This window comes from Eumetopias jubatus, unplaced genomic scaffold (assembly GCF_037043125.1).
Source record: "Eumetopias jubatus isolate StellerSeaLion01/CBP00866 unplaced genomic scaffold, mEumJub1_p1.0 scaffold_2, whole genome shotgun sequence".
NCBI classification, from domain to species: domain Eukaryota; kingdom Metazoa; phylum Chordata; class Mammalia; order Carnivora; family Otariidae; genus Eumetopias; species Eumetopias jubatus.
Genome location: NW_028274808.1, coordinates 139,868,132 through 139,894,671, shown reverse-complemented (window position 1 = coordinate 139,894,671; position 26,540 = coordinate 139,868,132). Strand labels below are relative to the sequence as shown.

The following is a 26,540-nucleotide window of genomic DNA, read 5'->3' as shown; positions in this document are numbered from 1 at the left end:
GGACCATCATATTCCCCCATCTGTCCCCTGACGCCCTGCATGTACCAGATGTCTCACCACCACCTTTCTCTGAACGCCACCCCCTTTAGCCTTGATTTAACACCACAAAATCTTCTGACCTTGAAATGCCCCCCAAGTGCACAGATGGCACTCCTGGGACCATTCTTGGGAGACTCTGATAACTGACTGGGTGAGTCAGGAAAGTAAGAGAACCATGGACTAGTTAATAGTAATGATAATGGCTAATACCTGTAGTTTCTAGGTGTGCCTAGTGTTTTCCATTATTTACTTTAATCTTGGCCCAGCAAGCTGAGTGGGTCAGTATGTCCATTCCTGTTTTATAAGAGAGAGCACTGAGGCTCAGAGAAGCCGAATCTCTGATCCTAAGTCACCCTGCTGGGTAAGTAAGAGTAGTCACAACCAGAAGCCTGGCTCCTGACTCCTCGCCTTCTGCCTGGCCCAGCACACCAGGTCATATCGCTGTTTGGTGTCTAACTAGCTGCCTCCCCACGAGGCCCAGGAGCCCCCTGGAAAGCCATACACAGTTCTGTTGATTTGACTTTTGTCTTTCAGGCTGCAGCAACCACTGTGTCCAGTGCCAAGGTCCCCATGAGTGCACTCGCTGTGAAGAGCCATATCTCCTGTTGGAAGCCCAGTGTGTCCAGGAATGTGGCAAGGGGTACTTTGCAGATCACGCAAATCGACAATGCACAGGTAACTCGGAGACTGCTGAGTCCTCTGGAAAAAAGTGAGGCTCACAAGTAAATCAGGTGTGTCGATTCTCAGGTAACCAAGGAGAATCTGAATTAGAAGCAGAATGAAAACCCAGACAGCTAGGACTTAGAAATTGATGGCTTCCCATGCACATCTGCCAATTGCTGGTTAAATAGAATATAGAAGTGCAGGCCAATAATTGTCTTGCACAAATCAATATTGTCTCTAAGGGTCTTTATGGAAATTAGGCCAATATTTTATGGAATGTAAGGCTTATGTTGAACTAAAGTGAGGTATCCATTAAGAGCGGATCACCTCTATTGACGTGGGCACAGAATTTTCAGTGTGTAGACTAAATTACGGGTGACCCTGATTTTGGCACAATATCCTTGAGTAGGATTTCTGAGGACAATTTAGTGAGATACACTGAACTTTTCTCATTAAAGTTCAACCCAAAGCCTTAATCTCCTTGTCCATTGTGTTATCCACGAGAGTTTCTGCAGTTTGTTCTCATCATTTCCATTAAAACTTGATATCATATGCCCTACTTTTAAGAAAACCTGACATTTAATAATAAAGCCACGACCCTGGCATGGCATTTTACGTTTCACCACAGTCCTCCGTCTTCATTATCTCATTTAATATTCACAATGAGTTGGTGGTAAAATATGGCAAACACTAGGAATCCCATTTTACAAGTAAAAAAAAAAAAAAGAAAGAATGGCTTAAGAGTATTAACCAAGGCAACATAAAATCAGATATTAAACCCAAGTTTTCTGATTCCAATTCTGAGCCCTTACACTCTACTACCTCTGTATAATAAAAATCTTAATTAAGCAGAAAAATTGGGCAGTAAACACTTGATTTGTAGAAGTTTATTAACTTGATCCAAAGAAATAATCCTAGCGTCCTTTTATGAGCTTGCTCTCCTTCTGCATTTAAGATAATAATGATGATGATAATGATGATGATGATGATGATGATGATGATGATGATGCAGTGGCATTAGTAGTACAGCTGAGTCCTTTTGTATGCCAGGCACTGTTGTAGTCTCTTCACATTGTAACACATCCTCCCAACAGTGATTTGCATCAGGTGCTATTACCATCCCCATTTTTAAGATGAGAAATCACACCACAGATGATTAAAGGATAAATTGTCCCAAAGTGGACAGCTGATAAGTGGTAGAGCAGGAATGGTACCCATAAAGGGCCTGTGCTCTTAATCACTGTACACCACCTCCCTTACAAGTCAATATGCCTAACTCTTCATACAATCCACGTACGTGCAACATTTTCACATCACAGTACATTCAGTGAAAGTGCGCCTCTGTGTTCGCTCTCCTTCTGAGGGTAGAGCAGCTCCCTGTGAAATTCTAGAGGAAACCGTTGGAATCCCTGTTGCTGCAGTTGGGGGTCGTGTGTTGCTCGTGCTGTCACTATTTTTCTCTGTTGCTGGTGTCCCTCGCTGGCTGCCTGTGCCTTTGCTGTGCCTCACTTACTGTGGCCTTTCTTTGACAGCCTGCCCTCAGGCATGCTTGCAGTGTAGCCACCGGGACCAGTGTCACCAGTGTGACCATGGGTTCTTTTTGAAGAGTGGCCTTTGTGTTTCCAACTGCATTCCTGGCTTCTCTGCCCGCTCTAATGAAACCTGCGCTGGTAAGTGCTTCTTGTCAGATGCTCTGCTGTATATTAACCTGTAATTTCACCATGCAAAGCCTGAGTTTGTAGATACAGTCAGCTCATGTGATATGAAATGCAGGATTCTCATTCCAGGAATACAAAGGAATAAGGGATTGTTTATAGGACATGGACGTTGGGGAAACTCAACTTCTAAGATCTTTGGGAAAAAGGATCTGTGCTTTAAAAGTAACAACTGTCAGATCAGAAATTTGGCATAAAACTTAGGTTTCAGAACTACAGCTATGTTATTGAAAATTACCTATATACATATACTTTATTTGCATATATATAAACTTATAGAGCTAATTATGCCACGGTTCAATGGTGCATCCTTTGTGGACATACTGGAGATAAATTACAAATAAATAATGAGTAGTGTGAGGAGACTGCCCCATTAGGGTCATATGTTTGAAGCAAATAGATTTCAAGCCACTCTCCTATTAAGAATAAGGTGACATATTAAGGGAATTGATCTAGTCTTGTCCAACACATTAATGGACACTTCACCTTAAATAACAAAAGAGAAGCAAATTTAAATTCAGTCATAATTTTGAACCCCAAAGTTTTATAGCTGAATGAAGCTTGAGAATTGTAGTATAGTTGAGCATTCTTCAGCTTTTGAGTGTCCTTCATCAATGACACGAGGCATATTTTAACACCCCATAGTCAATCACATTTTCCGTCTCTAAATTTCTGACCTCCAAAGATATTAAGACTTCCCATGGGAAAAAGACATCTTTGGCTCATTTTATTGGGATCCTTCTGAAAACCCCAAGTACTTGAGAGTCAACCTACTCCTCTTGGGACATAATACAAGTCAACTTGTGAAAATGAATTCCACTTTCATTAGAGTAATCTTACAGTGGACGTAGTCCCCTCGAAACCTGGCATTCCCAAACTGTCCTGTCCGACCTACTTGTAGAAGGAAACATTAACAATTCAAGTCTGGGCAGAACACCTTGCAGGAGACAGGATGAATTTCACATCATGATCAGATATTCATTCATCAGATGTTTCCTATGGCAGAGATAGTAAAATTTTAAAACAAAGGGTGTACACTTCACATGAATTCTGAATGTAAGCCACTGATAATCATACTTCATTACAGATTAACTGGTACTGTTCGAGCAAATGGTATCAGACGTTTGCTTTTTTCTTTACCCTTGATGGGTCTGATGGTCAGATGTGATCAAAGTATTAGGTTAGGACTGTGGTTCTCAAACTTGGAAGTCCCATTAGGATTGCCTGAGGAGCTTGTGAAGTCACTGAAGTGCCCACCCCAGAACATCGAAGACAGAATCTCTGATGGTGGAGCGCAAGTATCAGTACTGTTTTAAAAGGTCCCTATATGATTCTTTATTGTCATTATTGAGATATAATTCACATACCATAGAATTCACCCTTTAAAGTATACAATTCAGTGGTTTTTAGTATATTCACAAGGTTATGCAACCATCACACTATCTAATTCCAGGACATTTTATTCTTCCTAAAAAGAAATCCAGTAACCATAAACAGTCTCTCTGTAGTGCTCCCTTGCCCCAGGCCCTGGCAATCATTGATCGACTTTCTGTCTCTGTGGGTTTAACTATTCTAGACATTTCACATCAATGGAATCATACAGTATGTGGCTTTTTATGTCTGGCTTTTTTCATGTGGCAAGAATATTTTCAAGGTTCCTCTACATTGGAACATGTATCAGTACATCATCTCTTTTCTTGGTTGAATAATATTCCACTGCATGGATATACCACATTTTGTTTATTCATTCACCAATTAATGGACATTTGGGTTGTTTCCACTTTGGGGCTCTTAGGTATAACTGCTATGAACATTCATGTACAAGTTTTTATGTGGACATATGTGTTCAGTTCTTGTGGGTATATGCCTGTAAGTAGAATTACTGGATCATAGGGTAGTCCTATGTTTGTTTGAGGAACTGCCAAATGGCACCATTTTATGTTTCCACCAGCAATGTATAAGATTTCTAATTCCTCCACATCCTCAGGAATACTTTTTATTGTCCTTCATAGTGGGTATGAAGTGGTATCACATTGTGGTTTTGATTTGCATTTCCCCGATGACTAATAATATTGAGCACCTTGTCGTGTATGTAATTATTGGCCTTTTATATATCTTCTTTGGAAAAATGCCTTTTCAAACTCTTTGCCTGTTTTTAAATTGGGTTACTTGTCTTTTACTGAGTTGTAAGAATTTTTTTATATATATTTCAGATACAAGTCCCTTTTCAGATATATAATTTGCAAATATTTTCTCACACTCTATGGGTTGTCTTTTTCACTTTCTTACTGGTGCCCTTTGAAGATCTTTAGTCCAATTTATCAACTTTTTCTTTTGTCACTCATGCTTTTTGTGTCATATCGAAGAAAGCATTGCCTAATTTAAGATCCCAAAGATTTTATCCTCTATTTTCATTTAGAAGTTTGTATTTTAACATTGAGAATTTGTGTTATTTTCATATGCATTCAGGGTGAGAATCACTGAATTAGAAGGAGGCTTATGGTGTACAATAGCCTAGAGTCTCATTTCTGAATGAACATTACGCGTCTATTTATTGAAAAAACCCAAAACCTTATTAGTGAATATGCCAAGTCTGATCTTTGGATCCTCTGTTTTCCAGGCAAAATATACACTCCTAGTCTTCATGTGAATGGTTCTCTCACCCTTGCAATTGGTTCAATGAAGCCACTGGATTTTCCCCTTCTGAATGTCCAAGACCAAGATGGCAGGGTGGAAGACCTCCAGTTCCATGTTGTGAGCACTCCCACCAATGGTCAGCTGGTGCTGTTGAGGAATGGAAAAGAGGTTCAGCTCGACAAGGCTGGCCATTTTAGCTGGAAGGATGTGAATGAGAAAAAAGTGCGTTTTGTGCACAGCAAAGAAAAGCCCAGGTGACTCAGTGTTCCTTTGTTTTCCTCCTGCCTCCTTTCCGTCAGTGCTTTGCACCCCGCCCCCGCTTCTCAATAGCTACCCCTTCTCCTGTGGGGAAGATCGATACTCCAAACACGCCAACGCTTCCAGCTGCCTGTCATTATTTCCCTGTAATTGCTCCGAGAGTATGCTTCTGTTAGAGGCATTTTCATTTCATCACATAATTGTGGGTAATTCTCTGATGTGACAGGAAAGTTCCTAGGACAATTACCCAGTATTTTTGGCCCAACAGAAACAAAACTGGTTATCTATGCAGATTGCTACAGCTGCTTCTTCAACATTAGGGTGATATACTGGGAGTGAGCAGTGGCTAAAAGATGGAGCACATGCTTTTCAAAGTGTTATATGGTTCCTAGAATTCCAGAGCGGGAGGGAAGCTAAGAGTCACAACTTTTTATTATCCACTTTATGGGATTAATTGTGGTTGATTTTTAAGCCGGATCCAGTTTTCCTCTGATGCCTAGCACACTTCTGGCTGTCTTTCTCACCCCAGCTGACATATGCTTCAGGAATGCAATTGAATGTTAACACTAACCCAGGCAAATAGAGTCATATAATTAGCAGAGTTAATCTGCTAAACAAGAATCAGAGAATACACCCCAAAGATTAGCCTCGTGGATTATCCTTCATCCAGCTCTGCTTCATTAGTGCAGATAATTCAGAGTAGACTACGTATGTTAGCAGTGGATTCAAATATTCATGGTAAATATTTTCTACTGTCACCACTGGAGATTTTTGTTGTTGTTGTTTTAAGGTTTGGGCTAGGAGGCAGGTGGGGAGAAAAGTGATGGCACTTTCTCTATTGCAGTTCAGAGCCAGAACCTCAAAAGACCATCTTATAGGAATAAGAACAACTGATATTTACTGAGTGCTGACTATGACCCGGGCATTGTAGTAAACACTTCATGTGAACGCTGTACATTTATGTTCCCAGTCTACAGACAGGGAAACTGAGGCCTTGAGAGTATAAGCAAAGCCAAGTCTCCAATCCCTGGCTCTCTGACTCCACAGCCCATGCCTTTAGCCACTATGATTTCTGCCTCCTGAATAATACTAGGAATAATGGGTGTGCTTCCATCCTCAAGGGGCAAAAGATCCTTGCACAGAGACATATTGCTACAGATGGAACTTAAAACCCTGGCGTCTGATGCCATAGAGTCACTCTTCGGATTTATGCTCCAAAATCCTGCATTCATTTTGCTCCAAGTGTAGTTCTCGATTGTTTGCATTACACACACACACACACACACACACACACACACACACACACACACACACCTCCGTACCTGCCTTGGAATCCTGCATTCATTTTGCTCCAAGTGTAGTTCTCGATTGTTTGCATTACACACACACACACACACACACACACACACACACACACACACACACACACACACACACCTCCGTACCTGCCTTGGAATCTTGTGAAAAGTGGGTAAAGTTCATAAAGCCCCAAGACGACCAAAGTTACTCCTCTTGACCTCTTCAGTCTCTCATCACCTGTTTTCTTCCAGAGTCACCTCTGTACCCCCAAACAGGACAAAGAGTGGTGACGATTTTGCAGGGAATTCTTTCAGCACTCCTTTTACTTTGGGGTACCCATTTTAGCATCAGATCTTCTTTATCTAAAAATTCAAACAAAAGAAAGAACAGGAAAACAAGATTGGTAGTGATGTGTGAAAAAAGAACATTCTATAAGTTGCCAAATGATACAAAAACAAAAGGGGCAGCTTGCCATATGGGTTTGTGGTTTTGTTTTTCCTCATGAAAATTTGACTGTGATTCTTTAGCACTGGATTCCTTTGGGGTCAGAATGCTTCTGGGGAGTACAAGACAACCTGCAAATACGGCCCATGGTGGCAGGCGGCATGCTGAGCAGTTATCAGAACCTCAGTGCCACCCAAACATCATTTTCCTCCCGTAGGTTAGGAGTAACCACTCCTTATTTCTTCCTCTTGCTCCCCTCAATTGCTTTCTCTGGACGTCTGCGGATGGGAGTGAAGAGGGACAGGACCTAAATGGCACAGAAAATCAAGGGGAGGATGAAATGGGAGGGGAGACAAGATCTATTTTTTTTTAAATCAGGTTTATGGAGGTCTAATTTGGGTTCAGTAAAATCCCCCATCTTGAAGTGTACTGGTCTGTGAGTGCTCACAAATGTGGACATTCTGGCAGTTTGAAACCACAACTGCAAGCAAGGTTTGAAACCGTTTCATCAACCCCCCAAGCTCTCCTTTTTACTGGGACTCCCTTCCCTCCAGTTTCTGGCAACCCCTGATCTGTTTTTTCACTCTTACTCTGGTAGGTTCCTTTCCATTCTCCAATTTAACCATTAGCCTTCACTATGTTCCTAACCTGTCTTGGCCAAAAACTGGTTTTTCAACCATTTATACAGACCTTTTAGAAAAATCACAACCAAAAAGTTTATGTAATTTTTACATTATTTTGAGATCGGAGAATACACCATAGTTTTACCTGTATGTCACTGTGTTCATCTGGTTATTTTCATTTATAGTATGAATATTATATCACTGTAGTGTTTTGATCCAATTTCTTCCATGCACATAAGCTGAAGATATTTTTAATCCTTGTTTTTCTAGAGACTAATGACTGCATTTTCTCATTCCTTTCTTGGGGACTTCTTTTAGGAAAGGTTACTTTTCCCTGAAAGTTAGTGACCAGCAGTTCTTCTCTGAGCCACAGCTGATCAACATACAAGCATTTTCAACACAGGTAATAACAGTGCTACACGATTAATAATTTCACACGCGTGAATCAAGGTTTCTACTAGTTATAGCAAAAATGACCTAAATTAAGCTAGTCTCAGATTCTCCATGAAATACCACTGGAATAATTTTTAGAACTTGTGGGTAAGAACAACAGCAACAACAACTAATTGCTAATACATCTATAGTTTTCTTCTTTGTATTTTTCATTTAATCCTCAGGACAGCCCAATGAGCTGTTGTTTTCCCCAGCTTACAGATGAGGAAACTGAAGTCACAGGGAAGTTAAGTAACTTGTCTGTGGTGAGATAGCTAATAAATGAAGAGCCGAGATTTGTGCCCAGGAAGTCTGGCTACAGAGTCTGTGCTCTTGCCCACTAATTTATGGTGCCTTACTTTACTATACTGAATCTGATACCAGCCCTTCAGAATAATTTGAAACTGTTCCAATTGTTAAGACTTCCCTAATCTTAGGTAAAGGAGTTTGTTTTGCCTAAATATTTCTCTCTCAGGGATATGAAATTATATTCAACTACTTTTGCCTATCTGTCACATAGCTGGGCTACCTTTTCATCGGTTTGCCGTAGGTAGAGCATCTCATTAAGGATCTACTTAAATAAGGTGCCATTGTGGTCATCAGCCAAACAGAAGTCTGAGGAAATCATGGTAGATGCTATAAAACTCGGTGTGATGGCTCTTCTGTTCCCATCACTCATCTCTGTCAAGATGTACTTATGTGTCCAGAATACATACAGTGGTAGATGGTCTGAGTAACCGAGCTTGAGGGATTGAACAGCGGAAATGTGCAAAGAGAGTAGGAAGATAGAGTCTTAAGTTGTGAACAACAAGAGAGTGGGATATCAGCCTGGGGAACCAAGACTACCTAAATACCCAGACCTCAGTAGTTAGTCATGATTCAAGGAAGGACATGAGATTATTGTTTTAAAACTAATTTTTTTTTTTTTTAAATTTTGGTCCAAACATGAAAAGACCATGGACTGTGGATAATACAGACATAACCCCGAAGTGGCTCCCAAATGGTGTTCACAGGCCAGCTCTGCTCTTCTTGATGGCATTCTTACTTCAGGGGTGATGGAAGTTGAGGGATGATTAGAAATTGACCTGAGGTTCATTTGACCTCACTGTTGGGCTAAGAGTATGAATTTTGTTTTAAATAAAACCGAAACATGTAAAAAACAAAAACAACGAAAAACTAAAGCATGTGATCTCTGTAAGTATGGGCCAGAGGGCCACATCAGGTCTGAGGACTGTCTCACTTAGAAGTTTGGTTTTGTTCTTTTTGTTTGTATTGGTATAGTTACTCTAATTAGGTGAATTAGAGACAGGGTGGGTACTGGCAAGTGCCTTTCTCATCTGAGACAGTGAGTTCCTATGGTTCCCTGAGTTTTGTTTGCTTGTCTTCCCCAAATCAAGTGAGTAGATAGTGGCAGCATTTTTAAATTTTATTTATTATATGAGAAACTTGTTTCATTTTGACTTTTTTTAAAATGGAGTTTTAGAAATTACTTTGAACTTATTTTTGTTCCTTTACCTTCCTGTGATACTTCAATATGATCTTGAACTTCCCTGAGATTTTCTCATGCGAGTTAATTTGGTCTTTTCCATTTATGGATGTTGACATCACCTTTTGACCGCTCCTTTTTCAGAATCCAAGGGGCCCTTCATCCCCACGTATCCAGAATCACAGCTTTTGTATTCTCGCTTGGGAATTCTGAGGCGTAGCTGTCATCTAGCTGCCTACTATGTGACTATTACAATGGCACGTTAGTTAGACATGACTCCAACGGATACTGAAATTTTTACGAGGCCAGGAAGGGTAGTTTTAAAAGAAAGTTTTCAAAGAGAGCCATTTGGATTAAAGAAGGCAATGTGCCAAAAAAAGTCCTAGATGGTTCAACTTCAAACAATATAAAAAACTAAGATAATGTTTTCTTTGGCTTCTGGCCTCAATTTTTTTTGGGGGGGTAATTTTTTCTTTTGTGGTTCATTAACTTTTATCTTTATGAAAGAATATTTTATTTGTTTGCTCAAGTTGGTGAGGGGAAACGTGATAATCCTGCAGAAATCATCTGAAAATTTACCACGTGAATTAGCCAGGTGGTTGTCTTACTCAGACCGCGATCTTATCAGGCTTTAAAACCTGAGTTGGCCCTTCAAGCTATGGATGAGACGGCTTAAAGAAAATTATTGCCTGGGACCAGATATTGCATGATTTCAGAATCAGAAGTATCTTACCCCAAGTGCAGTGTAGCTGGAGTGAAGTGCTCAATTCCTAACACAAGTGCAAAACTTCCATGCCTCTTAATGTTCTCTCTTGGAAGCAGACAATTGGTTGGGATCCCTGCCTCTGGGTTGATTTCAGTTACAATGCAGGGGATATAGTGTAAATCCAGATAGCAGAGACTGCCGAGATTCAGAAATAAGTAGCTCATCTCAGTTGCCTCCAATGGCCTTGACATGGCTTGAGAAGCCTCCAGAACCAGAAGTGTGAAGTAATCTCACTTGCTCTGATTACTACGACTGTCCACACCTCTGACAAATACCTTGACTCTGCCACAGTTTGGCACTTTGCTGGAGCATCAAGAGTTCCTTCAAAAGCATAGAATTATCACTTAGGTTGTACACAACTGTATCTAGTCCACTGGTGGTCCTCTCTTTTCCTGCTAAATGACTTCTCCTTCCCCTCAACCCCTCAGGCCCCCTATGTGCTGAGAAATGAGGCCCTCCGTATTAGCAGAGGAGAGAGAGGAACCATCACTACCCAGCTGCTCGACATCCGAGATGACGACAACCCACAGGATGTGGTGGTCCAAGTGCTTGGTCCTCCACTTCATGGCCAATTGCTCCAAACACTTCAGAACCCGGCAACCCCAATCTATCAATTCCGGCTGGATGAACTCTCTAGGGGCCTTCTCCACTATGCTCATGATGGCTCAGGTAGCATATCTGATGTTGCAGTCTTACAGGCCAACGATGGACATTCCTTTCGAAATATACTGTTCCACGTGAAGATGGTGCCCGAGGTAGGTGTCATTCCTAGAGCTGCAATTTCCTTGCAGCTAGATATGAAGTTTTGTTTATGATACTATTTTGCAGTATTCATAAAGTTAAGATATGGATAGGTATCTATTCAAACATTTATTAAGCATCTATTATGGAGATACTTAGGATGTTCAAAGATTCATAGAACACAGTGCCTTGTTGTCCACTGATGCTTTTGTCGCCTGCCTGAGCATGATCACAAGAATCAAGTGCACCCCTGTTTTTGTCTGCCCTTCTGCAACAGCTCGTGCAATGTGAAGCTCATAGTCGGGTTATCATAATGAATCAAAAAGGATGAGGTCAGCCATTCTGTTAGCCCACCTGAAGGAGGATGAGGAAACTCTCTCTTTTAGTAATCACAGGAACACTCATCAGCCTGAGTCATTCCGGTGCCACCTCCATATGTTTTTGTCATGTCCACGAGTACCTTTTCTATTGTTTACTTAATATTTTTCTTTGTATCACCTTTTTTATTGTGGTCTCATCCTAATAAATGATGCATATGAAATCATAGGCTTAATGTAGAATTATACTTCTAAAATATTAAAATTAATACTAATACATAACCATTTTTTATTTTTTTTTATTTTTTTTAAAGATTTTATTTATTTATTTCAGAGAGAGAGAGAATGAGAGGCAGAAAGCACGAGGGGGAAGGGGGTCAGAGGGAGAAGCAGACTCCCTGCCAAGCAGGGAGCCCGATGTGGGACTCGATCCCGGGACTCCAGGATCATGACCTGAGCCGAAGGCAGTCGCTTAACCAACTGAGCCACCCAGGCGCCCACATAACCATTTTTTAAAATATTCATCCACGTTGTACATAGAATGTTCTTGGATACTATTAATGGGATGACTATCACGCTTTGGGAAGTACTGGGCTAACCCATGCTAGATCCAAGAGACCTAATGAAAAACATTTTCAGAACCATTTATTACTTGATGATATTTCACTAGAAGCTCTTTTCTCTGTTATAGCAAGAATGACTCTTTCCCACGGTGATAGATTGGGAGACTTACCATTTTTATTGAACTTTTCATTCCAAATATCAGTAGCCACTGAAGTGTCATTAATGATTAGCTAGAGAGATTGATTTGCTGAGGACAGTTTAGAAATGACTTGTCACTTTCTCACTGAAGATCACTCAAAATTTGTGACGGGATCCTTGTGAAGGTGAACAGCTTTAATGTAACATAGTCTGTTGGCTAGTTTCTTGGGCTGTTGTCTCATGATTTGCAGCTGATGAAAACAGTGATGGTGGCATGAGATAGATGGGAGTTAAGTGAAGGCTGATTATGAGATAGAGTTGGCAGATAGCCACTTTGTAGCTAATCCTAATTATCACCCTCTTGCAATCACCCTGGGAGATGAGGTTTAGTTGTGAAGAGATGAAGTCTAGACAGACACAGAAAGTTTCTTTTCTTCCTGCTTGGTTTCTTTCCAAAGACTGTTACAGGATTTCAGCACAGCGCTAGCAGCCGCCTTTCCTATAGTGGTTTCAATCTCCACATTTGGAGCTCGGTTCAGTGGATGGCACTCTCATTTTGTATGCTATGGTCTAAGGTTGAAGAGTATTTCTAGGATTTTCACTGCTTTGACTACCAAAACAAAACAAGGAAAAATGAAAGTTTAATTTACAAATAAGACATAAGCACAGAACTTGAGACTCCTTGTAGTGCTTATAACTTGGGATTCATGTTGGTATTTACAGTGTCTGTCCCTCCTGCTTCCTCCTGCCATCACTCCATCTCCTATATTGTTGTGCTTACATGTCCGTCAGGTGAACTAACGGCTTCTAAGCCAATGAATGGGATAACGAAACCAGCATCCATCAGGATGTACTAATAAATCTGAACACTGTAATACTGATATTTTACAAATGCATACTGTGTTTCCTTTCAGGAGTTCAAAGTACAGGTTCTTTACGTCTATTCTGATCTTTACAGTATCTTAATGAAGAAGGGTAGAAGAGAGGCCTTATGACCTTATTTCTTCTAAAGGAAGTCCTATGGGTGGGAGGTGTTTTTGTTTTGTTTTTTTTTATCTTTTTGGGCACTAATGCTTGATGTAAATTATTTCATTTGATGTTCATGATCATGCTAGGATGTTTGTACAATTATTATCTCTAATTTTCCAACAAGGAAACTGAAGAAGTTTAAAAACATTTTAAGAAGTTTAAAAGTGTTTGTTTGTTATAAAGGTATTTTGTGCTGAAGCTGTGATTTCGACTCAAGTGTGTTCTGGCTCATCACACTTAACCCACATGGCTTTTTTCAATCTAGCCCATATTTTTCAATGTATTGGTCATATATATTCTGATCCCCCTAATGGACAGAATCGAGACAGCGATTCAGTCATTTTCTCAGTGTCCTATCCAAGCAGTCTGGGCCCTAAGCCTCCTGGAATCTTCCCTCTGGACTGACCACATCTTGTTACAGGTGAAGCTGTTTATAATCATAAGTCTCCTGGAGCCCAAGAAGAAAATAATTGCCTCAGCTGTTAATGGCTTCCAGGACGTGTATAGTCAGACATGACTGATTTCATCCTGATAGCCGCTTCTGAAGATGGGCATCCAAGTCCCTGCCCTGAGGCTGCCTGTGTATTAAATTTGGAGTCAGGCCAATCACTGGCTGATGTCTACCTGGGGGTTTAAATGGCGTGGCAAAGGGGATCAGGTCTGATTCCTGGGGAATGGATGTACAAGTTAATCCCAATGTTGTTCAGTAGAAAACTGAACCTGCTGACACAGATGGAAGGAGAGGGAGAGGGAGAAAAAGAAAACCTTGTGTGAGCAGCAGCTATTTTAGTCTTCCTTCTCTTAAGCAAGGCACCTCGTAGGAGCTTAGCACATTTTTGTTGGATGGGTAGATACTTGGAGGGATGCAACAGCTTGAGTGAGGCTGATTCCCATGTTCCTACCTTTGAATCCATCTCTTACGTCAGATGAGAAGCCTTCAGGCTGCCTCTGCTGATGTTGGGGTGGCCTATCTGGGACGAAGGGCAGGGGCTGTCAGTTCCACTCTCATTTTTCAAGTTCTGCATCACTTCCTCCAAACTTTCGTCCTTGGCCTGGCACTGAGGAAATTTGTTGCCCTCCAGGCTTACGCTGAGTCGCTGAAGAGAAAATAGATTTAGGACTGATGTTGAAACATGCTCTGTTGGGGGGAGGAGGCAAAAGAAATCAAAAAGATTAAAAGGTAATAAAGAATGCTCTGCTGAACAGGCTTTCATTAATTGGGCAGATTACCAAACCTGAGCCTGCTAGAGATATGATTTTAAAGCAATTCGGCGTCTTATAATAAGGGCTAAAATGTGGGCAGAGAAAAGTCATGCTTATTGGTGGGTTTCTTTCCACTGCCAGGCTTTCAAGAAGTTACCTTCTTTTTCTTAATTTTTTTTTTTATTATGTTACTCACCATACAGTACATCATTAGTTTTTGGGTGTTCCATGATTCATTGTTTGGGTATAACACCCAGTGCTCCACGCAGAACGTGCCCTCCTTAATACCCATCAGCGGGCTAACCCATCCCCCACCCCCCTCCCCTCTTTTTCATTAATTAAGGCATCTCTGGAAATCATGCCTCTTTTTCCACTTTGGCAATAAATCTGATGATATTTGTGACCTCATTTGTTGTTGTTTGAGTAGTTACTTTCTGCCACTGGGTGATGCTTTGATGTGAAAAGCCCCCAAGTATCATGCTATGAACTGGATGGAAAATTTTGTTGCTAAGAGTCCTCTCTGGCTGTTGGAACTTGGTAAGGCCCATGTGCAGCTAAAGGCCCTATTTTCCTTTCCCTCAATTTTATTAAAACTTGTCCTCCCAGTGGTTGTCTGGCAAGGATACCATTTGATAATAAAGGTGCTTGTGACAATTAGAAGTATGGCACAAAAATGTTAATTTTTTGAATAAGAGTCTGTCTATCTCGTAAATAAATAAATCCTTGCCACACGTCAGGGTTTCACTTTTTTTTTTTTTAAAGAAGACTTTTATCTATTTATTTGAGGGAGAGAGAGCACAAGCAGGGTGAGGGTCAGAGGGAGAAGCAGACTCCCCGCTGAGCAGGGAGCCAGACGTGGGACTCGATCCCGGGACTCTGGGATCATGACCTAAGCTAAAGGCAGACACCTAACCACCGAGCCACTCAGGCACCCCAGGATTTCACCTTTTATGGACTTACTTAGCTTATTCAATTTGGCATCTTATAATATTGCTCGGTGTATATGTTCAAAAAATGTTTGTTGATTACAAAATTTTGTTTGTTTATAAAGTAGTGGAAATCTACATGGAGAGAAGGTTCTGTGTTCTTGACCTGAAGGAACAGAGCTTCGGAGGAGCATACACACACTGTCCAAACACACAAAACAGTCCAATTATCTTTCCATCCTTTATCCTGGTAAATAGCATCTAAGTTTCACCTTCTATGTCCACCCTACATGATCCTTCCTTAGAATCCACAGTGTCCTTTAAGGTTGCATTTTAAAAGCTATGGTATAAAAGAGCCTTTGCAAATTAAGACTTTTTTTTTTACAGAATAAATAAAATATTAGGATTGCTATTACATCCAATTATAGTCATTTTCTATTTGATTAAGTTTTAAAATTTTTTAGCTTTAGTAGTTTGGCCCAGGGTTGGGGTACACTGTCATTTGAGATGATGATCATTTATGCCCCAACATTTATTTTAAGGGAGGGAGTTTTCATTTTATTGTGAGATTTTTCCTTCTAATGATAGAAGCTACTTCTGGTTTACAGCATTAATATTTTTATTTGTAACACAGTATATAATGGCTAAACTTGATTGCCAACATTTCTGTATGCCCATTGTTCTATGAGATGAATTGGAAGAACTATTTAAAGCACTCTTGATTATGCCCCCATAATCCCTTTTTGGGATTTCATTGCTTTCTAATGTGGTATCCTGAAGGATATATAAAACATTACTAGGTAGGAGATTATTCAACTCATGTTATGGCTAATTTCTTGAGCTTACAGGGATATATGCACCATTGTGCAGAAGAAAAAAAACTACAAGGAGATAAAGAAATTGCAAAATGTCAGAATCATTGGGGAAATGAGGTTAAAATTTGTTTGGCTTTTCTGGACACTTTAACTATAGAAAAGATGGTGTATATATAGCCTTCTATTCATCTCTTCTTGAACCTTCCCTGGACTCTCTCCCAGAAGAAAGCAACTGATACAACCATCTTCATCATAATGAGTGGGAAGAATTATACTTCTTTCCCTTAGACTGTTGTCTGTTTCTTCTTAAGTATTATAAACAAATAATTCAGAAACAGAGGCATGTATAGTATCTGTTTATAAATATAAGTATTCTAAAAGACCTGTCTGTGGGATTTCAGGAGGACCACTCTAGACCCAACACTATTTCTGTCCTGAGCCGTGCTTCTCCTACTTCAGCATGCCTCCGCATCCCCTGGGGATCCTGTTTAAATACAAGAGGAAATGCATCAAACTACAAAGCTGCACAGCAAAGTAAACAGTCAACAAAATGAAAAGGCAGCCTATTGAATGGGAGAAAATGTTTGAAATCATATATCTGATAAAGGATTAATATCTAAAATATATAAGGAACTCAAACAACTCAGTAGCAAAGTCATCATCATCATCATCATCATCATCTAGTTAAGACTTGGCCTAAGGATCGACACAGACCTTTGTCAGAAGAAGACATACAATGGCCAATAGGTACATGAAAAGGTGCTCAACATCATTCATCATCAGGGAAATGCAAATCAGAATGACAATGAGATATTACCTCATACCTGTTAGAATGGCTATTATCAAAAAGACAAAGGATAACAAGTGTTGGTGAGGGTACTAGGAAAAGGGAACCTGTATACACTCTTGGTGGGAATGTGCATTGGTGCAGCCATTATGGAAAACAGTATGGAGGTTCCTCAGAAGATTAAAAACAGAACTATCCTATGATCCAGCAATCTCACTTCTGGGTAGATACCTAAAGGAAATGAAATCTGTGTCTCAAAGAGATATATGTACTCACATGTGTATTGCAGTGTTATTCACAATAGCCAAGGTATGGAAACATCCTAGCTGTCTCTTGATGGATAAATGGATAAAGAAAGGGGCACCTGGGTGGCTCAGTCGGTTGAGTGGCCAACTCTTGATTTCAGCTCGGGTCATAATCTCTGAGTCCTGGGATCAAGACCCACATCGGGCTCCACGCTCAGCGGGGAGTCTGCTCCAGGATTCTCTCTTTCCCTCTCCTTCTGCCCCCTCCCCACTCGCTTGCTCTCTCTCTCTCAAATTTTAAAAAAATGGATAAAGAAAATCTGTTCTACATATATAACGGAATATTATTCAGCCTTAAAAAAGGAAATCCTGCCATTTGTGACAGCATGGGTGAGCTTGAAGAACATTATGCTAAGTAAAATAAGCCAGACACAAAAAGACACATTCTGCATGATCTCATTTATATTTGGAATCTAAACCAGTCCAGCTCGTAAAAGCAGAACAGGATGGTGGTTGCCAGGGGCTGAGATAGGAGAAATGGGGAGATGTTAGTCAAAGGTAGCCAAAGGGTACAGTGGTTCAGTTACCAGGGATGAATAAGTTCTGGAGATACAACATATAGCATGGTGGCTATACTTAATACTGTATCGTATACCTGAAATTTGCTGAGTGGTTTGACCTTAAGTGTTTTTACCACATGCACACACAAAAGTGTAGTTGTGTGAGGTGATAGATTTCTTAATTAGCTTGAATTTCACAACATATACGTATATCAAAACATCACGTTGTGCACCTTAACTATGTACAACTTTTATTTGTCAAATATACTTCAGTAAAGCTGGTGAAAAAAATGCAGATTCTAAATCAGAATCCAGGGTGGGGCCTGGTTCTGAACTTGTAATAAGCTTCCAGATGTTGCCTTTGTCCTAACACTGACATATAAGGGGTTTTGTCTCCTAAAGATTTACACTCACACAGGAATTAGAGAATTGTATTGGTAAAGTGTAGCCAAGATAGAAGTGTAGTGAGAGAGACATCTGGGGACATGCATTCAGGTCCCAGTACTTACTTGCTTGGAATATGAGAAAACACATTGCTTCATCAGTCCCAGAATGTGGTTGTTGGTGTATGACGGATTTCTGTAACTATAATCAAACTTGAAGAGACTGCTTCTATTAGAGAGATTTCTAGCAATTAAGACACTGGGTCTAAGTGTACTATGTTTTATGAAACTCTTGCTGAAGTTAATAGGGATTTTTCCCCCAGAAGTCTGGGGGAGAGGGGAAGGGAGGAAAATTCTTGGTACATTTGGATGTTTTTGTAACTAATATGCTGTATCAGTTGTGAAAGGAGAAAATTCTTGGGAGTTTGCCCCTGAACACTGATCACAATAGAAGGTGCCTTTGCTGCCATTCACCTGGGGACTCTTTGACTCGGTTCCCTGGTAATTGTGGTGAGAATAGCTATGACGACCTCTTGTCAGGGGCAAATGCTCTCGTGTCAAGTGGCTGCGAAGGCACATTTGTTGTCTTCTGCTCTGAATATGCCCCTCCTGGGAGTGGTGTTTGCTCTGTTCTGTTTATTGGCATATTTGAAAGTAATAACAGTAATTTATAAAAACGTCCCCTTTGAAATGCCCCATTTTAGGATACCAGATTGACTCATTTTTAAAGTATGAAAACAAACTGAAAGCTGAAGACAGGCAGGCTCACTAATCTCCTTCCGTGGAAAATGTCAGTTATGAGGCTTTGGAAGAGGTGCACACCTTGCAAATCAGGAATGGCAACACTTTTTTAATGACATTAGCTTTAGCAATTAAAATGGGTGCCTTCTCAGGAGTGCTAAAGAGGTGATTTCTTCCAGTCGGCTATTCCCAACGGTTGTTTCTAAGGCTTCACTTTCAATCAGTCATCAAGGCCTGTCAGTTCGGCCTCTGGTGTTTTTGGAAACTGTTTTTAACTCTCCATTCCTGCTGTGATGACTTTTTCATCTTCTCTCAGCTGAGCCATTACAAGAATTTGTCAAATGGTTTCTACAGCCCCAGACACATGTCGGTTCTAGCCCCTTCCATCTCTTGCTGATGGAGGCTTTATAAACCCCAGACCTGCTCATCCCCTTTCCTTCCATGAAGACGCATGTTGAGTTTACTGGGCCTATAAGATAAATGGAGACTTTTAGTACAGCATTTACCTTCTACCAGCCAACCTTAAGAGAGGGTCCCTTTTTATTCACCCCCCCCCCCGGCTCCATAAACTCTTCTTGCCCAGACACCTGGGTATTTTATGAAGCACACAGTGCATTGCCTCATGTCTTTGCCTCAGTTGGGCCCTCTGCACAGAATCTGTTTCACCACTTGTCTCTTAGAAGGGCCATGTTTTGGTCATTCAAGAGTTAAATGATATTTCCATGGGAAAGCCTTCCTGAGCATCCCTCCCTCAAAGAGGAAACCTCCTTTTTCCTTTATTCTCCCACAGCACCCTGCTCAAGCTTCTTACAGAGCATCATTTGTGATGCATCCTGATTATTTGTCTGTGGGGGGACCACTAGACTGTAAGTTCTGAAACTGACATCTTGTTTAGGCATTCTTATATAGCTCAGGCCTCCGGCAAAAGAGCTGGCCTATAATAGGTGCTTAATGGATAGTGCTTGAGTGTGGGTGGATGGGGAGGATGGAAGGACAGTGAGATGGACAAATGAAAGAAAGAAATGGAGAGACTTGTCTTCCTGAACGAAATAACTTATTTGCTTAGGATAAAGTAGAGGGAAAAGTAGGACATGTACGGACATACATACACATGCATATATCTACACACAATAGACATACATAGTTCATAGACTCCAGCGCTATGGGCATCTCTTATTAGATGATGGCTGGCAGCAGTAGTACCTGATAGCTTATGTTTTTAAGGGCTGATATATATTCTGTTTAAGTCTTAAACAGAACATAATCCATATATGTATGTCCACCCTCAACTCCTAATCACAGGATTTTCACAGCCTAAACCACTGAAGATTAGCTCAGAATTCAAAATTACAGAACAGATGAGGGAACAGTCCATAGTATGATAAGAAAAATGAACAAAATGATTAAAATTCCAAGGATTTCAAAGGAGTAATCATAATATATATGTATTTATTTATATATATATATATATATATATTTTTTTTTTTGGCTTGGACTTAATAGTGTACTCTTTCCTTATTCTAGAATGATGCAGGTCTTCGGCTTGTGGCTAATTCAATGGTGTGGGTTCCAGAAGGCGGGATGCTGCAAATTACCAACAGAATCTTACAGGCTGAAGCTCCAGGTGCCCGTGCCTCAGAAATCATCTACAAAATTACCCAGGACCACCCACAATTTGGTAACTTTTTTTTTCCTTTGTTATGACCTCGTGATTGTATCCAGCAGTCTTGGACTTGCTTTGCTATGATGCCATGCAGCAAGGTTGTGATTCCAATGAAACTGACTTTCTAATACCTCACACATCTCATTTAAACACAGAATAGTCAAAATAACTGTTATACTGTACCCATATTACGTACCAGGTGGTGTGCTAAGTAATACAGACCTGTTAGTATATATGAAAATCAAAATTTAAGTTTTAAAATAAGCTCATTTTACAGAGAAAGTAACTTGCTGAGATATGGTTCATTTTAGCATATATAGCTAATAATTTCAATTTAATTCTGAAGCTCAGGCTCTCAAACTCCACCTTATGCCCCCTCCAGAACATCACCAGACTTCTTGTTGAGACTTTAAAAAAAAAAGTTTTACATAAAAACATTTTTAAAGATCTCCATTGTTAACTTCCACTCCCAGCAAGATAGTAGAGTATGATAACTTGAAAATTTTCCCTCGTCATCATCATCTAGAAGTGCCGGGTAAAAGATAAGAATTATAGGGCACTCATGGCTGACCTTCCAAGAATAGAGAGAAATCTCCAGGTAGCAAATAGAGAAGGAGCTTAAAGCCAGTCTGGGCATGAGCTAATGGAACAGCTTCCCTGAGAGGGCTTGTATGTGTCCCAGTAACCCAGGGGCTTGAGATGTAATGCTCATGCAGAGATAGAAAGTTACGATCCTATATAAAACTGGGACTCTGGAAAGACTTTCAGTTAGAGCGACAGAATAGAAAACAAGAAGGGCACCAGCCCAGAGAGATGGCAAAGAAATCTACCTGTGTTTCCCAGGGCTCAGACTGAAGCCAGAAAGTCTGCCGAGAAAGCAGAACTTCAGGCCTGTTTCTCCTGTAGATCCAGGGTTAAGTTATACTGTGCACATTGTCTGAGAAAGCCACAGCTGAGACATTCATATGAATATTAATCTCAGGTTGATGATACTTCTTGGGTCCCTTGCAGAAACTGGTAGAAACTGTTGTGGAATATCCACCCTCAACTCTGGATCACAGGATTCTCACAGCCTAAACCACTGAAGATTAGCTCAGAATTCAAAATTACAGATAAGGAAACAATCCGTAGTATGATAAGAAAAATGAACAAAATGATTAAAATGGAATTTTAATTTCAAACAAAGGAGTAATCATAACAACTATGAAACAAGCATATTAAAATGATTTAAAGACACAAAAGAAGGAATTGAAACTGTAAGGCAATAACCAAGTGTCATAAAAATAAAAGAATAGGCAGGTAGATTTTTTTTTAAAGAACTAAATAGATCACCTGAAAAAGAAAATTATATTCATTATAAGTAAAAACTTTCTTGGCATGTTAAATAGCAGAGGAATAATAATCCGTTTTTCCTCTGGGTTACTGGATTTTAAAAATTATGTATTTTCTGTAGTGAGGGAAAAAAGTTAACTTTTGTGCAATTTAAAAGTAATTTCGATGGGGTGCCTGGGTGGCTCAGCCGGTTAAGCATCCGACTCTTAATTTCAGCTCAGGTTGTGTTCTCAGGGTCCAGAGATAGAGCCCCACATCGGGCTCTGCACCAAGAGTGTGGAGCCTGCTTAAGATTCTCCCTTCCTCTCCCCTGTCCCTCCCATCACCCCCGTTCACCCCCCGCTCACACGCTCTCTCTCTCAAAAAAAAAAAGACTTAAAAAAAATAAAAGTAATTCCAATGTCAACAAAGACATTGAAAAGCATAATCTAATCAAGAATTACTATAACCTGAATGGGAGGAAGTCAGAGAGGGAGACAAACCATATGAGACTCTGGATTCCGGGAAACAAACTAAGGGTTGCAGAAAGGGAGGTGGGGGGAGGTGGGGTAACTGGGTGATGGGAATTATAGAGGGCACATAATATGATGAGCACTGGGTGATAGTCTCAACTAATGAATCATTGAACATTATATCAAAAACTAATGATGTACTACACCTTGGCTAATTGAATTGAAATTAAAAAATAAAGAATATAATTATAAAATAGTTGGTCTAGCTGGAGTGTCTTTTATTATAGTTGTGTAACTTTGAGGAAGGCAAGTGGACCCCTTTGAGCCTTAGGTTCTTTGAAAGGTTAGGCTAGATAATTTTTTTAACTGTTTATTTTAAAATAATTTTAGACTTACTGAAAAGTTGCAAAAAGAGTACAAAGAGCCCTTGAATACCCTTAATCTAGCTTCCCTCAATGGTAGCATCTTACAGAACAATAGAACAATTATCAAAACCAGGAAGCTAACCTGGACACAATGCTATAAAAATTAATCTACAGACCTTATTCAACTTTGCATTCTTCTATCCGCTGATTTTAAGCTTGATAATGTTTAAGTCCTTTTCAGCTCTAAAAATCTTTGACTCATTTGATGTATTAAATTCTCTCCTTTATCTTGATCATTAAAAGCCAGAAAAATTTAATTTCCTAGAGACAGCCCAATATTCCAATATTCTGTTTAACTCTTAAACAGAACAATGCTGAATTAAATCATTTTTTAAGCCATTTCAGCTTGATAAACGCCATGTAGGCTTGCCTGTGACCCTTTCCTACTATAACTCTTCTAATTAACTTCTTCCTATGAACATAATCCTCTTTCTGTGTGTCCAGAGCCCCCATTAGTAAAAATCAAATCACATTACCCTTAAGAAGCACTCAAGAGTGCAAAAGATGGTGGGAACTGGAAACCCACTTAACACCAATCTGCTTACATCCATCTGTCGCAGTGGTGTGAATTTTTGGAGCCCCTACCCCCTTGCTACCCCAGCTACTGGACTCCCTCATCACTTTAGAACGTTTCAGTTGGGCTTTAGACTTTTTGTGAAGACTTGACCATGGAACTGAACCAAATGTAAATTTCTTGTGTAGTAAACGCATAATGGACCCAAGTTCCACCACTGACAGACTCATCACTGCTCTCAAATTTAAGCGTAGACAAGTTGATTAATACTTGCACCTTTAGCTACTTCACAAGTTTGAAAGTAAATTTAATAAGGTGGTTTTAATGAGGTAACTTAAGTATCATTTGAGGGAAAATCTGATTTAATCCAACACATTGCCAACTCTAAATTATTTAGCATCGGGTAAGAAAGCTTTAATACAGATTTTCTCAATCCCAAAATAATTCATGGAGATTCCACTGAGATTCTAATTCTTAATACCTATCAAATTTTCCCTTCAGAGTTCTTGCTTAAACTATAGAGTTCAGTATTAAGGAAATCCCAAGTAGAGATTATTTTGTTTTTTTAAACCCAGACTGTTTTGTAAGCCTGGTTTTCCGTGTATCTAAAGGGTCAGCTCCTTGTATTTGTCATAATAAAATCAGAGGTGAGGTACTACACAAAAGCTGTCACCTTGCTGGGGTGAACCCCACAAAATACTGATACTTCTCCCTGTCTCCTCATGGGCTTATCACAGAGGCACCTGGTATTCAACAGACCCAGTGCTGAACTTCCCTCCCTCCTGCTCATCCATCAGCGTCATTGCTGCCCTTCCTGTCAATGGATGATCCCTCCCCAACTCTCACCCTTCACAACCACAGGTGTCTAGTTCTGTTGCTTCCACTTACTTAGTGACTGTCATGTCTGTTTATTTCTTTCCAATCTTACCTCCATTGCTTTAGTTCAGGATCCCATTGGTCATCTGGATTTTGCAGTGGTCTCACAATTGATCAAACTGTCTACATAAATGTTAATTACTATTATTCCCATTTTTATAAAATAAAATTCAGCCTCTTTAACAGTTCTTTCATAGGCTCCCTGTATTCTGATCATATATGCTTTGTGTTCTAAGTCAGTTCATGCCATTCACCTACTGAAATCTCACAGTGGCTCCTGGTTGCTTATGGAGGACTAATCTCAGGGGTAGGAACTGCATCTTGCTTATCTTTGAATCCCCATCCCTGAAGCGTCTAGCATGATAGCTAGCACCTAACAGGTACCCAGTCATTCTTATCTGAGTTGAAATTCACGAAATTCGTCAATATCCTATGGTTCCTGTTAATCTGCATAACATGGCAATTTTTTAAGATCTGAAAAACAGGTTTATTTCATTAGGCCTGGTTAGAAAAATTCTGCTTAGTTTTTCTATTATAAAGAAGAACAGCTAGGAAATTAGCATTTGAATATTTTCTATTTTTCTACTTTCCACATTTTCATTGTAGAAGTCTACTTTCAGAATATTTTACAGCTGTACTCACATTCCTAAACAGTCTACATCCTAGAAAAGCATGTTTATTATGAACAGAGGTTGAACCAGGGAGAGACGGCTAATGGAATTTGTGACTTAGGTATAAATGAGAAACAATACTAAAAAGAAACTAGAGCAAGTTGATTCTATACATGACTTTATAAAGAGACTATTGATGTTTTTTTTTCATACTTCAGTGTTTCATCACCATCCTGATGCTCATTTTGAATTTGAATTTAGTGCATATAAATATTAGAAGGAATATTTCCTTCAAGTAAGAAAATTGCTCTAGTGAGATCATGCTCATTTTGAATTTGAATTTAGTGCATGTAAATATTAGAAGGAATATTTCCTTCAAGTAAGAAAATTGCTCTAGTGTAATCAAAATGTGTTTTCAGTTGTCCAATGTGTCTAGTATACTTAGTGTACTAAGATCTGGGTATCCTGCTAGAGAACCTCTCCCTCTCCCTACCCTCCCCCCTTTCTATTCCTCTTACCATCTGAGTGGTGAGGAGGCTTCTCTCAGATTTAGTATTAGATGCATTTTCATGAGAACATGGCTTTTGTTTTCAGCAGTTCATCCCTTCTCCTGTTTGGTCTACACTTGAGGGCATTTTATCCTGGTGAAATTTTAATTGTTTCCATAACACCTTTGTATTTGCAATCTCACTTTAAGGAGATAGTAGCTTCAGGTGAGGAACAAGCGATAGAAACAGATTGGTAGTGTTGTCGTTTAGATTTAGGTTTCCTTGCTTCAATTCTAATGAATTCTAAAGAATGATGGAGGAGCAAACAAGATCAGTTATTCAGGAGGGTAGATACGAGACTGTGAACACAAAACAACCATGACTGAAATCTCAACTCCTTCATATATCATCTGTGAACTTGAAGAAGTTACTGAACTTCTCTGAGCCTTAAGAACTTTCTTTAAATGTAGATAACAATAGCATCTTCAGAAGGATAGCCAACATCCTTTTTAAGTACCCGTGAACTATTCTTATTTTACCAATAGGAACAGAGGCTTATAAAGCCTACATAAAGCTCACGCATCTTGACATGGAGCTGGGTTTGAACCATCATATGACGTGCTTCGTGCAGTCCCCTCCATAGGCATCCCAGGGCCAGCTAACATTATTCTCATGGTACAGAATTCTCCCAAGAATAACTCTTTCTGAATTTTTTCAAATTTCCCATTGTGTTTACACCAAAAATGTCCAGGTTAGAAAGCATTTCCTGCTACACAGCAAGTTATATGTAGAAATGAATCCATCCAGCGCCCGTATTTGAATATTTGCTATATTCACAATTTTATGTGACTTAATTGATATAGTTAGTAACCTCATACATGAATTGCCCTTGAATTACTTTTAGTGTTTTTTAGCTGAGAGACTGGGAATTCTGTGTCTGTAGGTGAATTTGATGATGCTTGAATTCTGTGTTAATATACTTTCCTTCGCCTCAGATTAAAAATAAAGACGTACCTAATTTCTGTTGAAAAAAGGTAGTAGACAAGGAGATGAGGGCTCTGATTTACTCTTACGTTTCCCAGAGATCCTCACTAACTGTGTGGCTTTCTTAGGAGAGGTGGTCCTGCTGGTTGATATGCCTGCAGACAGTCCCGCAGAGGAAGGGCAGCACCTGCCTGATGGGAGGACAGCAACTCCCACCAGCACCTTTACCCAGCAAGACATCAACGAAGGCATCGTGTGGTACAGGCACTCAGGAGTCCCGGCCCAGAGCGATTCCTTCCTCTTTCAGGTACCCTCCGCTGCTGACTGACATCTTTTCTGATGTCTGGATGGTCTGACGAAAACCATCGCCATTATTTTAAACAA

General features: G+C 39.9%; 1 protein-coding gene across 1 annotated transcript in view; it reads left to right on the top strand.

The window, feature by feature from the left end:
- Positions 1-26,540, top strand: part of FRAS1 (Fraser extracellular matrix complex subunit 1) — a 400,353-nt gene that overhangs the window by 254,050 nt on the left and 119,763 nt on the right. Inside the window, exons 25-31 of the mRNA XM_028100674.2 lie at positions 574-714; positions 2,235-2,372; positions 5,038-5,308; positions 7,997-8,081; positions 10,791-11,117; positions 20,336-20,489; positions 26,285-26,463. Of these exons, the coding sequence (XP_027956475.2) occupies positions 574-714; positions 2,235-2,372; positions 5,038-5,308; positions 7,997-8,081; positions 10,791-11,117; positions 20,336-20,489; positions 26,285-26,463 (1,295 nt within the window). The remainder of the gene's footprint in view (positions 1-573; positions 715-2,234; positions 2,373-5,037; positions 5,309-7,996; positions 8,082-10,790; positions 11,118-20,335; positions 20,490-26,284; positions 26,464-26,540) is intronic.